Source organism: Myiozetetes cayanensis, unplaced genomic scaffold, assembly GCF_022539395.1.
Source record: "Myiozetetes cayanensis isolate MyiCay16 unplaced genomic scaffold, myiCay2020 scf4, whole genome shotgun sequence".
Taxonomy (NCBI): Eukaryota; Metazoa; Chordata; class Aves; order Passeriformes; family Tyrannidae; genus Myiozetetes; species Myiozetetes cayanensis.
The window spans coordinates 24,815,858-24,831,546 of record NW_026087631.1 but is presented as its reverse complement, the minus strand read 5'-3'; the positions used below and the strand labels follow the sequence as shown (position 1 = coordinate 24,831,546).

Sequence of the window (15,689 nt, the reverse complement as noted above, 5' to 3'; positions counted from 1 at the left end):
AATCATCTTTTTCAGAAAGCTTTCCATACAGTCTCTCATATCCTTCTGGACAAAATGTCTGGCTGGATAAACACATCATGTGATGGGTGAGGAACTGGCTCACGGCTCGGGCACAAAGGGTGACAAGTGAATGGGGTCACATGAGGCTGGTGACTGATCACTAATGGGGTTCTGCAAGGTTCCTTTTTAGGCCTAGTGCTCTTCAACATCTTCATAAACTACTTGGACCTAGGACTGGAAAGGATACTAAGTAAGCTTGTCAATTACAGTAACTTGTGAGGAAAGAAACTAAGGGTACTTTGCTTAGACAAAAAGACAAAATATAATGATCTTGAAAGAAGTGTCAGATCTGCAATAGAACAAAGCTCTTTCTACCATTCACTGTAACTTAAATGTAATAGGCTTAAAATGACTAAAAACAAGATGTACATTTCATACCAGGAAAAACAAAAATCAATCTGCTAGAAAGGATAGTTAAACTCTGATTTCACAACGTATCGGAACTTTCAGAAACACCACAATAATGTTGATATATATTTTTCTACTCTGATTCTCTTTTTGGACAGTTGTTAAGGCAGGTTCAAGGAGTAAGATCAGTGCAAACATATGGCATTGTCCCTGTGGAATCTCCCAAGTTTTAAAACATTTGTGGCATACAGACCTTTTAATAAAGTAATCTCTTGCAGAGAAGTCGGTGCAAGTTTAAATCCCCTAAAAGTAGGATTTTTATAAAGATTCCTCATAAATACCATTTATCTTACTTATAATCTTTTTTTCCAGATTTTTTTTAAGAAAAATTGTGGAAGAGTTTGTTTGTTAGAAATGAGTAATTCTCTGTACAATGCACGATCCAGTCAGATAGCCATCAGAACTGACACTGACTTTTCTTTAAAACATAAACAATGAAAATCTTGGGTGACAATGTGCACTATTTCATCCTCCGTCTTTATGGGTCAGGTTTTCTGAAACTGTTATGAATAAATCTTTCTAATAAACAGAATGAAGCTTAGGGAAGAAAAATCAACAAAGTGCCCGTTACTTAGTTTGATATAAATAAATATCAAAAGGATCTCTGGCATAACTTTTGGGTTATGCCCTGTGTCCAATCTGAATTTCGCCTTGACTCCCTTCCCTGATGTCCTATCACTGGTCACCAGAGACAGGATATCAGCATCTCCCACTCTGCTGCTACTGCTGTTTGCTGTCCTCTCCAAGCTGAACAAACCAAACAAACTCAGCTATTTCTTGGAAGTCTTGCATGTGAGACCTTTCACCCTTCTCTGGACATACTGCAGTGGTGCTCAAAACACAGAGTGGGATAATCCCCTCCCTCGACCGGCAGCCAATACTGTACCTGATGCCCCCCAGGACACAGCTGGTCCTCCCAGCTGCCAGGGCAGTATGTACAGCTGACTCAGATACAACTTGCCATTAATCCAAACACCCAGCTGTCTTTCTGCAGGGCTGCTCTCCAGCCTATTGTCCCCCAGTGTGTATGTATTATTACCCAGGTGGAGAATGCAACACTTGATCTTTGTTGAACTGCATGTGTCTGGTGATCATCTCGCTCTGTAGCCTTTTCAGATCTCTCTGCAAGGTCTCTCTTCCATTAAGGGAGTCCACAAACTCCTACTAGTTTAGTATTGCCAGTGAATTTACTTAATGTCACACAAAAATATCACCAGAGAACCTGGTCAATTTTGCAGAGTTTTAACATTTGGAACAACGTCAGCAATAGTACCATGAAACAAAACATCTATAGTAAACAGTAGTCTATTCTGAAACTATGAAGGAGTGAAGTCACACTGGGTCTTTTGAGACCCAAGTCTTCCAAATGGTTCATATATCAAGAGTCCAGTTTAGAATGACACAATATTTAGTATTTTTCCAAAGGCTTATCTCTGCTTTACCAAAGGTGATCTCACAAAAAAACTGACTCAGCAGTTGTAATCCGCAGCCTTAACAGCAAGATGTTGAAATACTATGTTTTACATTATTATATTAATATCCTTTAAAATGTATAGTGTTGAAGTATCACGCTAAATGCCAGGAACACTGTAAACATGTTTTTTATTTGTTCACTGAAGTTTACACAAAACATGTTAATTCGGTTTAAAAAAAACCTCAACACAGAAGGCAGTAGTTTGGTTTTTATTTGTAAACAATAAAGCATCTCCCCAATTCAAATTCAGTTCTAACAATTCTGAGGAGTCCACAGTGGCTATATTTACTTACATTTTAATATCAGAAAAAAAATAATATTAACATTCCAGATTACTGTAGAAAAAAGTGTATACCACACTTAATGGCATACAAGACTTGTAACAAGCAAAAAAACCCGTTTTACAAGTAATCTCCCTTCCAAATTGGTTTTTATTTTACTGCAGTTAGCACTCTCTCCCCATAGACTATACATTTAGAATCCTCTATATACAAAAAGGTACAACAAATTGGTACATTACTTATTGCAAGAAATTAAGGATGCCATAATATACACAAATTAAATTAGTCCCCGCCCCCTTGCATACCCTCTTGCTTCTTATTTCTCCCATGAAGCAGTCTCCTTCTCTGGTTTCTAAGATTAAGTTCTTTCACTGAAAGGCACGTACTTCTCTACAACAGAAGAAACAGATGCATTAATCTGAAATGCCCTGTTTCAAGGGGAAATTCAGCCTATATTTTTGAAGAATAAACAGTATGAAAGAACCAACAGAGACATTTTATTATTAAATTTGCCTTCAAGAGTTACCAGAGCAAGTGCTTTTCCTTGCGCCTTGCAGTATAAAGCAAGTAGTTTCTGTGTGAAGTCATCTAACAAGGATTATAAATAATTTGTGTGATATACCTTTGAAAAACAGATGTGATATAAGTATACTGTTTACCCAGTTAATATGTATGCAAAGCTGTATTACGAGAAACCAAGGGTTAGAACTTCCAGCTTGGACATTTAATAGCATGCTATTGAACAAATGATTAAAACATCCTGCTCAGGTAAACTGCCCCAAACTGCAGCAGCGGACAGATTAGGGACATGGTGATGACAACAGCAGGAGTACCCTTAAACTGCACTTGTGTTACAACAGCAGGTACTGGGACTTCTTTTTCATATAGCTCTGAAAGAAAAGAGCAAAGTGTAGAAAACTGTATCTGGACACCAGTGCACTACTATGGTGATTTTAGGACAAGACAGTTTCCCTGCCTAGTCTTGGAAAGGTCATATTACCAGCTAACGCAGAACAAGCCTATAGGGATTCCTAACATATGCATACTGTGCTGTAGACCATCACCTTAAACAACGCTTGATTGTTTCAATCAAGAAAAATGAAAGCAGAGTGGATACCACAAACAGGTCATAGAGAAATAAAGAAAAAAAGACATCTACTTTGTAATTTGATGTCAGTAACAAATGTATATGAACGTGTAGATTAGAATTTCCTGTAACTATGTTCAGTTTTTTAGTGCCTTCCATCATGAGTTATGAGGAAAAAAAACTTAATGAACTGAATAAGCTAATTGTTGACGGTAAGTTAGGCAAAACTGCAACTGTTCTTTGCTCAACAAAGCACTAAACTCAAAAACCGCTAAGGGCCTCTCTTCGTTGTTCCCTAATGAGTTGCTCCAAGCCTGACTGGACATTCATGCTACCTTAAAAAGCCCCAACCAACCCTTCCTCTGAATTTCTGCAAATGTCAGGACAAAGTGCAATGACATCTCCTGAGAATATCCGAGTATCATTTTCATCAAGTTGTCCTCAGCAACTCTTTGATTATTTACATATTTTGTACTGCCTTTGGTCATTCTTGCTTAAGCAGTGACACAAAGACTGATTACTAAGCTTCAAAGCAGATGCAAAAGACTTCGTTGAAACCAGGGGAGATGAATTAAATTTAAAAAGTAACTTCAATTAAGGTTAAAAAAAAATAAAATTCGAGCACTCTATCTTTCAAACTTTCCTCCTAGCAATGCCATTGCCTTGCAAAGTTTGGACAGCACTTTATCAAGCTGTTCTACAGAGATCTGTGGAATGAATTCACATTGTTCAGCATTACTTTCCTACTGTACATGAACACTGGTTCAAAATAAAAAGTAACACTTAAGATTTTAAGAGCTTCTCCCCATAAAGGAGAACACTGCAAGATCTCAATACACAGAAACAGAGTATATTCACAGTCTTGACTAAACATAACTGAAGCCCATTTTTTCTCAAGTTACCAGTATCAAAACAAGGACTTTGATAATTTAAGCACATACTTTCTCAGTGATATTGAAACAACAGTTTAGATACTTCTACAATGAAATACTCATATGAATTTTTTTTTCTCCATAGACTGAAGTGTTTAGAAGTACAAGGAAAAAAATAAAAATTAGAAATCCACTTTTTGAAAACTGTAATTGTATGATACTGTTTGTTAATGATGACACTATTATTATGATGGTACTTCCTACTAAACAATATACTCGATACTCCTGTAAATAAACATTTATAAAGAATATCATGTTAACTCGTCATCAAATACCTCAAAGTCTAAGAGAAATTACAAGAGAAATTACAAGGTTTAAGGAAGACATTGAGAGAATTCCTGGATACACTGTGACAATTATACTGGAACAAGACTATAAACATGGGGTAACTGTAAGCGCCACGTGATTCTGTAGTACAGAGGAACGCTAAGTGTAGATATTACAGCTAGTTTATTCTAGTGTATGGTGGAAAGAAAACAGAAAGACAGACTTTGACTTATGAAAAAAAATTAATCAGAAAGATTCCTCCTAAGGAGACAAAGTTAAAAGAGACTGAACCTTTCACTTCAAGTTCCAGAACTGCACCCAGTGTTATTTCTTGACAAACAGCAGAACACCTTACTATACCAATACTTCTAATTCATTTGAGACACCATGTATTGCATTTGTTGAATTGTTCTGCTTGAGACTTATTCAGTTTAACAATAAACAGTTAATTCAACTGTTTGCTGTGACTGGCAGAATTCATCATTTTAAATCTTCTGGTACTTGACAGTAGTCCTCACTATGATAATACTACCAATTTTTTTTTCCATATCTTTATATGTGCAGTGTGATGACATTGCTCAAAAAGGAAAACTTTGAAGTCTGAATTGTGTAAATTTAAGTTTCAATTGATTATAATCTTTAAGTGAAAGACAATAAGGAAATACAACAAAATTTGAAGACAATAAAGAAATAGAACAAAATTTTCCTTTATCTATGTAGTTGCAAAAAGTGACCTAAGAATATGAGCCTTTAAGTGCAGCAGTACCAAATGTAAAACTTGGTGCAAGATCATCATCAACTAACTGCTGACTACTTTAGCAATGAGAATGCAGAATGAAGCAAAGCTGCTTGAAGCAGAACTCTCAGATGAGAATATACAGGAAAACCTGAGGAGCTTCCAGAACAGAAAAAAAAAAGAAGGAAAGAGAAGGTTGTGGACTTTAACATAAGCTTCAAAAATGACACTGTATTTGTAACAAAAATATCCTACCTTCCTCTCCATTTCTCTGGAATTCACATGCTGAAGACAAATGGTGTTTATCTTCTTGCCCACTAAATTCTTGCCCATTTAAAATTCAAGTGATCTTGACATCCCTTCTCCAACTATGCATATGAAACACAGTAGTGAGCTTTATCAAAGAAACTGCTTATCACCCACACTCCTTCACTTCTATTGCTAGAAGCACATTTCGGTTCTAAATACTAACCTTCGAGGATGATTGGCATCAAATAGCGTTGTATCATCATCATCATCATCTTGCTCTAATGGGGTCAGCTCCATGTTTTCTATGTTTGTGTCCAAAACTCCATATCTTCGGGTTTTTCTGTTTCGCCTTCTGAGCCTGAAAGGTATTTTAAAACATTTAGGTTACATGAATATTTTTCTACTTCAACAGTGTAAGAAAACCATTCCTTAAAATACGATACTTAGTATAAGTTTTTTAAAATTTGTAAGTGAAGTGTATACACTCTGCTCTATGAAATTCAGAGGTCAGACATTTAAGAGTCAACACTTTACATGAAATGATTAAGGCCAACAAGAATGTCATCTGTAGTTTTGTATAGAATTACTGCAGTGAATACAAAAAGCCTACACAGGCTTTTGTGTAGCTAAATGTAAGAGCCAAGTAAAAATACATGCAAATGTATACTTCTAGTAGGTCCTACAGTGAGAAAAAAATTGCCTTGCTACATATTCTCTATGTGTTTTATGCATTTATAAAGAACAGCAGAACAAATCAGAGAGAAATGAAACAAAGCTATAGCAAAGGTGTAACAGAAGCCATGGGTGACACTGGAAATTTTTATTATCATTTCTGCAGTCTTTTATAGATATCAAGTTAAAACACTGTTTATAACTGCACTTCAGAATAAGAGAGAAGTTGTAGAGTCAATTCCTTGTATGCTTCACAGAACGCGGAAGGAAGAGGCAGCGACTCACATTTCAGATTAAGGTACAGTGCTTATCACAGACACGTCAACTGTTTGCATCTGCTTTTCTCACTTTCTGGGGCTTTGCTACATGGGCCCAGATTCCATGTGAGCCCCCACACAATGAACTCTTCCATTTGACTTATCAGAACTACTCGTGCACACATGGAACAACCCTTGCCCAAGATCCAAAATTCAGATCAGTGAATACTTCACAAAGGCATCTGTCTACAGAATGATGACAGTCACATTTTACCACATTTTTCCTTAATAGGTTAATATGGAACATAAGTTGCTACTGTAAGTCAAGAATAACCTAAGAAGCTATAGCAAACATCTAGATCGCAGATTATGCAAAAAAATCTCATCACATAGCTGGCACATATTTCTAGATTGAAACAAATCCTGTTAATAAAAAGATAAACTAATCACTTGTGACATAAAACTTTCTCTATATACCAATTAGTCAAAAGACCACAGCTACAAGAATACTTGACATGCTTATGCAAGATTCATGTATGGTCATAGCTATAACTCTAAAGCAGTGTCCTGCCTTTTAACAAAATCTACCTTAAAATCCTTTACTCTGTGACTGTTATAGAATGCAATTGTGCAGTTGGAAAGGACCTACAACGACCATTTAGTCAACTGCCTGATCAATTAAGGGCTGACCAAAAGTTAAAGGATGGTACCATGGTATTGTCCAAATGACCCTCTCTCTAAGAAGCTCTTTGACCACCCTATTGGTGAAGAAATGCTTCCTAACATCCCTTTGATGCCTCTCCTGATGAGCCATAGTCGACCCTCAGGCCTCCTCTTCTCTAAACTAGACATGCCCAAAGTCCTCAGTTGCTCCTCACAAGACATGCCTTCCAGCCCATCCACCAGCTTGGTTGCTCTGCTCTGGTCATGTTGAAATGCTTTACTATTGTTCTTAAACTGGGGAGCTCATCACTGCACACAATACTCAGTGGAAGGCCACACCAACGTTGAACACAGGGGACAATCCTCTCTCTTGACTGGCCTGTTGTGCCGTGTGTGGTGTACCTGGGATGCAGTTTGTCCATGATGACTGATACTGAGATGAACATCAACCAGCACTACCAGATCCTTCTACAGGGCTGCCCTCCAGCTACTCCTCTACCAATTCATACTTGTGTCCAGTGTCAGTCTGTTTCAGCTGCAGAGTCCAGCATTTGTTCTCATTAAATATCATGCCACCGGTGATTGCCCAATGCTCCAATTCATCCAGATACCTCTGCAAGGCCTCTTGTCCCTTGAGAGAGTCAACTGCACCTCCCAGTTTGGTATCATCCGCAAACTTGCTAATGGCACATTAAACTCCAGCCTTCAGATAAAAATACTGACCAGAGTTGGCTTAGAACTGAGCTCTGAGGAGCACCACTGGGGACTGGCTGCAGCTCTTCACTACAACCCTTTGAGCCCTGTCATTCCACCACATCTTCACCCACTGCACCATGAATCTGCTCACTCCACAGCTGGACAACTTGTCCAGGAGGGTACCGTGAAGGACAGTATCTAAACTCTTACTAAAATCCACATAAGCTACATCCACTGTCTTCCCTTCATCCACTGAGCAGGTCACCTGGTTGAAAGTCTGCAAAAGAGCCCTGAAGTTTTTATGTCTGATAGCAAGACATATGTATTCATTCCAAGAAAACCTTTCAAAAAATGGAGATGTTTGTACTCAGGCTTTATATTTCTTATACAACTGTTGCAAAAATATTTCATCTACAAGTTCAAATTCAAAAACACACACTTCATCTATTCCAAATTTCAAAAGCAAGATGCAGCAGAACTATAGAATAACATGAGGCTTAACCCTCCTGTTTATGGTGGCACCTAGAAGACAGTACTACAGTTTCAAATGCAGAACTGTCAACTTCCTATTGCCCAAACTAGAATGTCAAGGAATTACCACTGATCCAGAAAATAATGGCAGTAGATGAGAATTTTCCTCTCCAACTCCTTTTATTTACTCACACCTCCAAATACAATGGGCTTCTGTTAGGAGAAACACTAACACTGACAAGTGCTCTCGTCTACTTTTACTCACTTAAAAAAGATTATGACATTTCCTTTTAAGATATAAGACATGCATCTTAACGAAAATAAGACTGAAGGCTTCTCAAGAATGACCTTTAAGAGCTATTGAGCAATCACAATATCCTAATTTGCTGTATTACATGCTAGCACATGCCACACACCATCTTTCAACTTCCTTTCTGGAATAAGTGATGCAAATACTAGGCACAATAATCACCAGCATAACTAACTACAACAAAAAGTACGTAGTAAACTTGGTGCACAATTAATGTGCTTTATGCATAACCACACATTTGGGCCTTGCCCAGAAGGGTTCCAAGTTAAAGCGTGACAAATATAAGTAAAACTACAAATACAAAAAAAATACTGAAAAAATACAGTCACAAGTAGTGTACTTAACTGTATGAGCCTAAAGGCACTTGGCTAGTAGAGCAAGCTTTTTAAGGGCCCTTCCCATTAAAAAGTACAAACTAGGTAAGTTTACCGTGAAAGAAACCATAAAAGAAAGATGTTTACTGAGAAAGACGGAGAGAGGGACAAATTCGGCAGCTTAGCGGGTCAGAACTTTGCAAACAGGTCAGTCTGTTAGAGAACGTACAAAATTAAATTCAGCTCGGCTGATGGACGAAGGCCTCTTGGGGAGCACAGAGGGGTGGTCAGGAAAGGCCTGATGTGTGCTATCCAAGCCCCACGGAGCTCCTTCCCGCCTAGCCGGGGAGGCGGCACCGGGAGCTCCCCAGCGCTCCTGCCCGAGCTCCCCCCAGGCGCCCGCCCGCTCCCTCCCTCACCGCACGGTCCGGATCACGAAGTAGACGATGAGGGCGGCGCTCGCCAGCACCAGGACGGACAGGGCGCGCTGGGTCATGGGCTGGCCCTGCTCGGGCGGCGCCGACACCTCGGCCAGGCGGCTGCTGCTGCTGCTCCGTGTGGCGGCCCCGCCGGCCGCCTCCGTGGGGCGCGGGGAGGCGGTGGAGGCGTCCCGGGGCCGCGGGGCCGCAGCCTGCCCGCAACTGGAGAGCAGCAGCAGCAGCAGAAGCAGCACTGGCCCCGCCAGGAGCCCGGGCAGCGGCCGCGGCCCCATGTCCCGCCCGGGCCCCGCCGCCTCGCTCCGGCCGCCGGAAGCGGAAGCAGCCGGGACTGCCCGCCCCGCCGGGAGACTCCATGGATCTTATTGGAGATGCTTTTCTACCCGTACGCGGCCAGAGTAGCTCAGGGGCTACTTGGAAGGCAACCAGATTTAAGGCAGATTTTTTTTTTTTTTTTTAACGGGTCCCTCTATTTTAGCCTAATTCTGTCTACGTGCGAAAGAATGGAAATTTTATAACTGAGTTAAACGAAAGCAGGAAACTTCCCAGTGTGACCCTTCACGAGGCTCTCTGGCAGGAGCATTCCCAGTGCCAGAGGCTGTCACTACGGGGACCGAAGCCCCTTGACGGAGGGCGGTTCCAGTGATCCGACTGGAGGCCTCTTGGCTCTCTCCTGATGCCCGAAACCCGGGTACAGAGGAAGGCTCCCTAGTACTCACAAAGACTCTTAGAACCCTCCTCTGTACCCCGTTTGCGGGCATCAGTCCACATCTCAATCCCCCACGGTCAGACCCCGTTTCCTCCCCTCTGCGGCGCCGGGTATCACCACGGCAGAGCCCCACAGTCTCGTTTATTCGCGGCGCAGTCACGCAGATCTGCTTTCTCCGATGACGGAGAAACCAGGTGTGTTCCTCGACAACAAGCAAAAGGAGGGATTGGAAAAGGGTCCGAAGGTTGGGACTCCAGTTTTTTTCTTCAGTTGTGGTGCAGTGGTGGAAATGCCAGGACAGGGTTGTGTCTGGGCGGATCGCAGAGAAGGTGGTGGAGTAGCGTTACAAAGCTTAGTGGGCATTCGAGAACACGAGAGAGGAGTCCGACGCAGGGTAATGCTGTCTACAGAATGACTCTGCCATAAAGTTTATTGTGTTTGTGTCATGTGTGTTCCTAAACTAAGTGCTGCTCTGATAGGATAATCCGTTTATTGTTAATACCTGTAATCCAATTATTTTCATTGTCTCTCTTTTTTTATTTCCCCCCTGGGGTCCCACGTGCATAGAGAAGGTGAAATCTGCATTGCCAATGAGCTCTTTCTCATTTGTCACTGTGTTGAAGGGAATGGATAAAATGCCAGAGGAACAAAGCAGCTTTGTACAGAAATATTTTTGCAGTTGAAGTAATAACCAGATTTTTTTCATGAGCAGACTTGTTATCACAGAGGCCTTAAATTTACTAGTGTATCAATCATATTGGGTCATACAGAATCACATATAGGTAATGTCAACAGTGATTAGTTAATTTATTAACAAGCTAATGAGTTTAGTTAGCTATTAATTAACTGTGAAAGCAGAGTCAAGGAGAATGTGGAAACTGTAAAACTGATTTAAATATCACGTGAGCCATTAAACTATCATCTGTGTATCTTCTCTTGAAAAAACATGGTCCTTTTCATGGGAATAGACTTTCAGATTCTTTGAACAACAGGTTTTGCTGAAAGTGCTGGAAGGGTGGAGCATGTGAATAAACCTTTGTGATAGTTTTTACTGTGGTTTGTAAGTTTGACCGATTCAGGTCCTTCCATTCCCAATCAAGCTGCTTCTACCCCATGAATTCTCTTGAGGTATATTTTCTCTTAACAAGTCCAAGCAACTTCCTTCCAGCACAGTGACTTATGACAGAAGAAAGTGTCATATTCAAAAGTCAAAGAGGAATAATTTTTACAATGTCAGTCATTGATGTTAAACTGTTCTAAAGAAGTATCCATAACACATGGACTACGTAAAATGTAACAATGCTGACACTCAGGGTGATGTGACAACATACTGCATGGTAAACTGCATGTCAGATGCAAAGCATGGGGGAAAAAGAAAAGAGTATTGCGTTGGTCAGTAAAGACAATGGCATGACAGTATTCAGATTTTAATATGCCCATTGGCAAAACTACCGTCATTAAAGCTGAGGATTCTCGTGCTGTTTGGACAGGGAAAGTTGCTTTTTAAAGTGTTTTGGTTTGGTTTTTTTTCCTAAATGGGAAGCTGATGCTCTTAGAATAAGCAAAGTTAATATGGTCTTTGAGTTTTGTTTTGTTTTTTTTTTTAAAAAAAAGGGTAAAGCAATTTGTGTTCTGTATTTTGAAACAAAAATTAAAGTCCTTGTATATTTGTTGGAGTTTCATTGTTGTTGTTGTTTGTTTTAATCATCAAAATGCATAGATTTGTTTAATATTGAGTCAAGTATAAATAAAGTTTGTATGCAAAAATGTGCTTTGAGAGAGCTTTAATTCTTTCATTAAATTTGACATAACTTTGATCCTGCACGTGGAGATTGATTTGACAGTCATTTTTACGTGATTGTTAGTAACTGTTTTCTAATTTGCTGGTTGGAGACAAAGACAAGAAAAATATTTTAAGAACTTGTGATGTTCTGTGATCATTCTGGTATGCAGCCGCTTTTGCAAGGTGTGTCTTAGGGTTATATTCCCCCATCTGAGGGTAAATTGTAAGATTTTTCTCACTTACAAAAGAAATAAGGAACTGTCATATCTTACACCCAAAAGGTGTAATGGAGCTTACTTGCATTTTACCTTTGAGAAAAACAAAATTGGCCATTTTTTTTTGAGTTCCATAAAATAGGCCTTGCAGATGAGTTGAAAGAGCAGAAAAATTACTTTACAAGATTATGTCAGTGTCAAGGATGTGTGGAAGAGGTCTTTTCATCAGGAAATGAAACAGTGGTTCAGAGAAAGGCACTTGGAAGCTCTCCATTTTTATTTTGTCTTGTTTTGCTAGTTCACCTAAAATGTCAGCTTGTGCTTCCTGATACTTGTATTAACAAAGGGCACCATACAGAGAACATCTCTTTCCTTTTCCCTCAGCTCTATTAGTCTGTCTGTATTACAGATTATTATGAGTTGGAAGGGACTTACAAGGATCATCAAGTCCAACTCTGAACTGACTGGTCCACATGGGGACCAAAACCACAACCCTGGCATTATTAGCACCATTCGCTAACCAATCAAGCTGATGTCAAGTTGTTTCTTTTCATCCTTTATGAAGTCCTTGTGGAATGACTGTCAGGGGATCTTGAAAAACGAAGACACCAGAAGTGGTCACTCTTCTCTGCTCTGATAGGTGCAAGCTACCTCTGCCCCTGTGAGCCATATAAAACTCCTAAACTCTGAATAGCACTATCCAGTTCTATAGGTGTCCAAACCATGTTCTACTCACTATTATTTATGCTGAGGACATCTTTATCCAAATACCTCTATACTTACCTTTGCATAGAGAAGAAATCTTTCTGAGCAATCAATTAGAAAAAGCTCAGTTTAATCTGTCTTGTCTCTTTTAATGACTCTTCCCCTGATGATATGCAAACTACTTAACTGCAGACTGTTGCAAAGGATTGCAGAATATGTTCTGCAAAGGATTTACAGGCACATTTTGAAAACAAAAAAGTGCATAATTTTTTTAAGAAAAAGAAAAAAAAAGAAGCGTTTTACATTTACGTACAATGAGCTCTAAATTGGTCCTTGACTACTTTTTAGAATGCAGCTGAGTGCCTCTTTATGTTGCTGCCTTTTAAAATCCGGCTATTAAGTCTACATAATTGTTATTTGAAATGTCTCCGTTAGCTCTGTATCAAACTAATTGAGATGCTGTGTTTAAAGAAAACTTGGTGAAAAAGACAGCGTGACTTCCTGAATATAAAAATGATATCTAGAATCTGAAGGTAAAGTATCTTTCCAAAGTTTGAGAAAATACTGTCTAAAATCAGGTTTTGAGTGGAATTCTGATGCTGCACACAAATGTGCCCTGGAGGAGACACAGAATGGCACTTCCTGCACATGTGCAATTACAGAGCCAGAGACTAATGTCTCTGGCACCAATGAAGTAAAACTATTTTATGCTGTCCTTGTCATGGTCCTCCTGCACAAAATGCCCTTCATAGTTGAAATCATTGATTATATTTCTATAGAAGTTTTTGGCAAAATGCTTTGAAGGGACTGGGAACTCTCATTGTGTTTAGTATTATATTTTCATGTTTACCTTTTGTCCTTGTACTACCAAAAGACCCTGGCAGTGCCATGATCAACTTCTTGTGCTCAAGAACATGAAGTAATTAAGAGGACGAAAGGATACTGCAAAAAAAAAAAAAAAAAAAGTGGCTTATGCTTTTCATCTTAAAACCATGAACATATACTTAGGAATATATCACAGAAGTTTGAATTCCTTTTGAAATTGGATTTTGAGGTGATGCTTGCTAATAAAATCAGTGCATTTTATACAGTCTGTATTTTGTTTTCTTATTTTAAGCAGTGGAACAATAAGAGTCAACAATAAATGTTGCACTTTTATTGTGCTTTTTTAAAATTGAGTTGCCAGATAAAGTCTGTTTTTATTATAACAGCAAGCTGCTGAAAGTAGTCAAGCTACCTTAATTTGTTTCAAAGAAGAAATCATTTTATATACAACTATAAAAAGTCAGTAGTTTATAGCAACAATAAATTTACCTAAAGATTTTAAAATTAGTTCCTGTTACTGGTCTGAACAAATGTTTCTTTGGCAAGTTTTCATCTACAGCAGTGTGTTCTGGTATTCCAGTGGACAATATTTTTATTTCATTTTTCTCACATTTATCTTTGGATCCAACAGCTTCTGGAAGAATCTGGGCTGTTTACCTACATATGGAAGCTAGAAGGGGTCACAGTTTATATTATACATTGCTATGGATGACCTTGTATCATGTTGCCCTGCTTTTTGTTTTTTTTTCTAACTGAATTCATCCAAACCTGTGGTACCTACAGGTTTTGAGCTTATGGACCACTGCAGCCTCTTCCTCTGTCACAGAGAGACCCTGTAAACTTCCCAAAGGTGCACTATGTCTTAGTTGAAGTAAAACATGTTGCTGCTAAACCCTGTCCACTGTGGTGCTTCCTGAAAATCTTCTGCTCTCCTCCCCAGAAATCACAGCTATGTCCTGCCCAAGTGATGAGCAAAAGGACAAAAAGTAGACCCAGTAAAAGGAGTCACTGTGAGCTCAAGATATTAATTGTTCTCATGACAGCAGCAACTGTCTTTTCCAGGCTGTTTCAGTGTACACAGAGGCTCACTTGCACAGATATGCTACTCTTAGGAAACTCTGTATGCATGATACACGTGCTTGATGGACCCACGGTAGTCCTGTCCATTCCTGGAAGCACTGAATATTTTCTATGAGGATGAGTGGCTGTGGCTGTTTCCTGATGCTTTAACAATGTATGATATCTGCTGTTGAAAAGGGTTGGAGGTTGGGGTTTCAAAATAAACAGTACTACTTACCACTTTGATTGCTTCTTAAAAATCTAATGCATACATTTTAGGGATTTACATTTATGACTCTCATTAGATAACAGAAACTTACTGATAAGGAGCACACATAAGTACTCTCTTTGTTTGCATGACTATTTGCAGTTTAATATTACATGTTTGCCTGTTTCTGAAAATTTTGTGGTTTTGCTTGCCTTCTTTCTTGCAAAAGCATTAAGAATTCAATATTTTAGTGTATTATATCCATTGGGAAGTATACTGTTTAGAGGTTTAATGGACTCCCAAAAGATGATTTTCATGAACTAGGAAAAAAAAAAAGCATACAAAAAATAAAATCTCTGAAGTTTTTTTGTGTGTTGTAAACATTGCCAAAAAAAGGATTGTTTTAAGAACAATAAAAATAAAACAGTTAAATCAGTTACAGAAATCCATTTTATTTCCTCTCTGGATCTGTGGAATGGTGGTACCATGATTTTTGGCTTAGAACTGTCTGGCCTGTTTCCAACGTATGAATTAATTCTCAAAGTCTTAGATTCTCAGTATTATGAAAACACCTAATTTACATTAAAACTCCTAAAAGTAGGGGCAACTGTACTTTGAAGATGGACAGAGTTCATTATCAAATTTTACTGTAATCCTTGAACAGATGGTGGTCTTAAAAGACTCAGTTGGTTTTCAACATAAAAGTGAGTGAGTGAGAAATATTTTCAAATACAGCTTACACCTATGAATCAGGGTATCAAGAAACACATTTGGACTTTTATCACACCTTACTTCTTGTCTTCAAAGACATTGAATGAAAGAGAGAACAGAGCATGTTGATGTAACAGTGAAGGTATGGAGAATGCTTGTT

The 15,689-nt window shown here is 39.0% G+C and overlaps 1 protein-coding gene across 1 annotated transcript; it reads right to left on the bottom strand.

Moving 5' to 3' along the window:
• Positions 1 to 2,053: 2,053 nt before the first annotated feature.
• On the bottom strand, positions 2,054 to 9,589 carry FAM174A (family with sequence similarity 174 member A). Its single transcript, XM_050328463.1, has 3 exons — positions 9,297 to 9,589; positions 5,718 to 5,852; positions 2,054 to 2,613 (listed from the first exon to the last, which is right to left on the bottom strand). Exons 1-3 carry the CDS (start codon positions 9,587 to 9,589, stop codon positions 2,592 to 2,594), a joined length of 450 nt encoding a protein of 149 aa, XP_050184420.1. The 3' UTR covers positions 2,054 to 2,591.
• Positions 9,590 to 15,689: the final 6,100 nt, after the last annotated feature.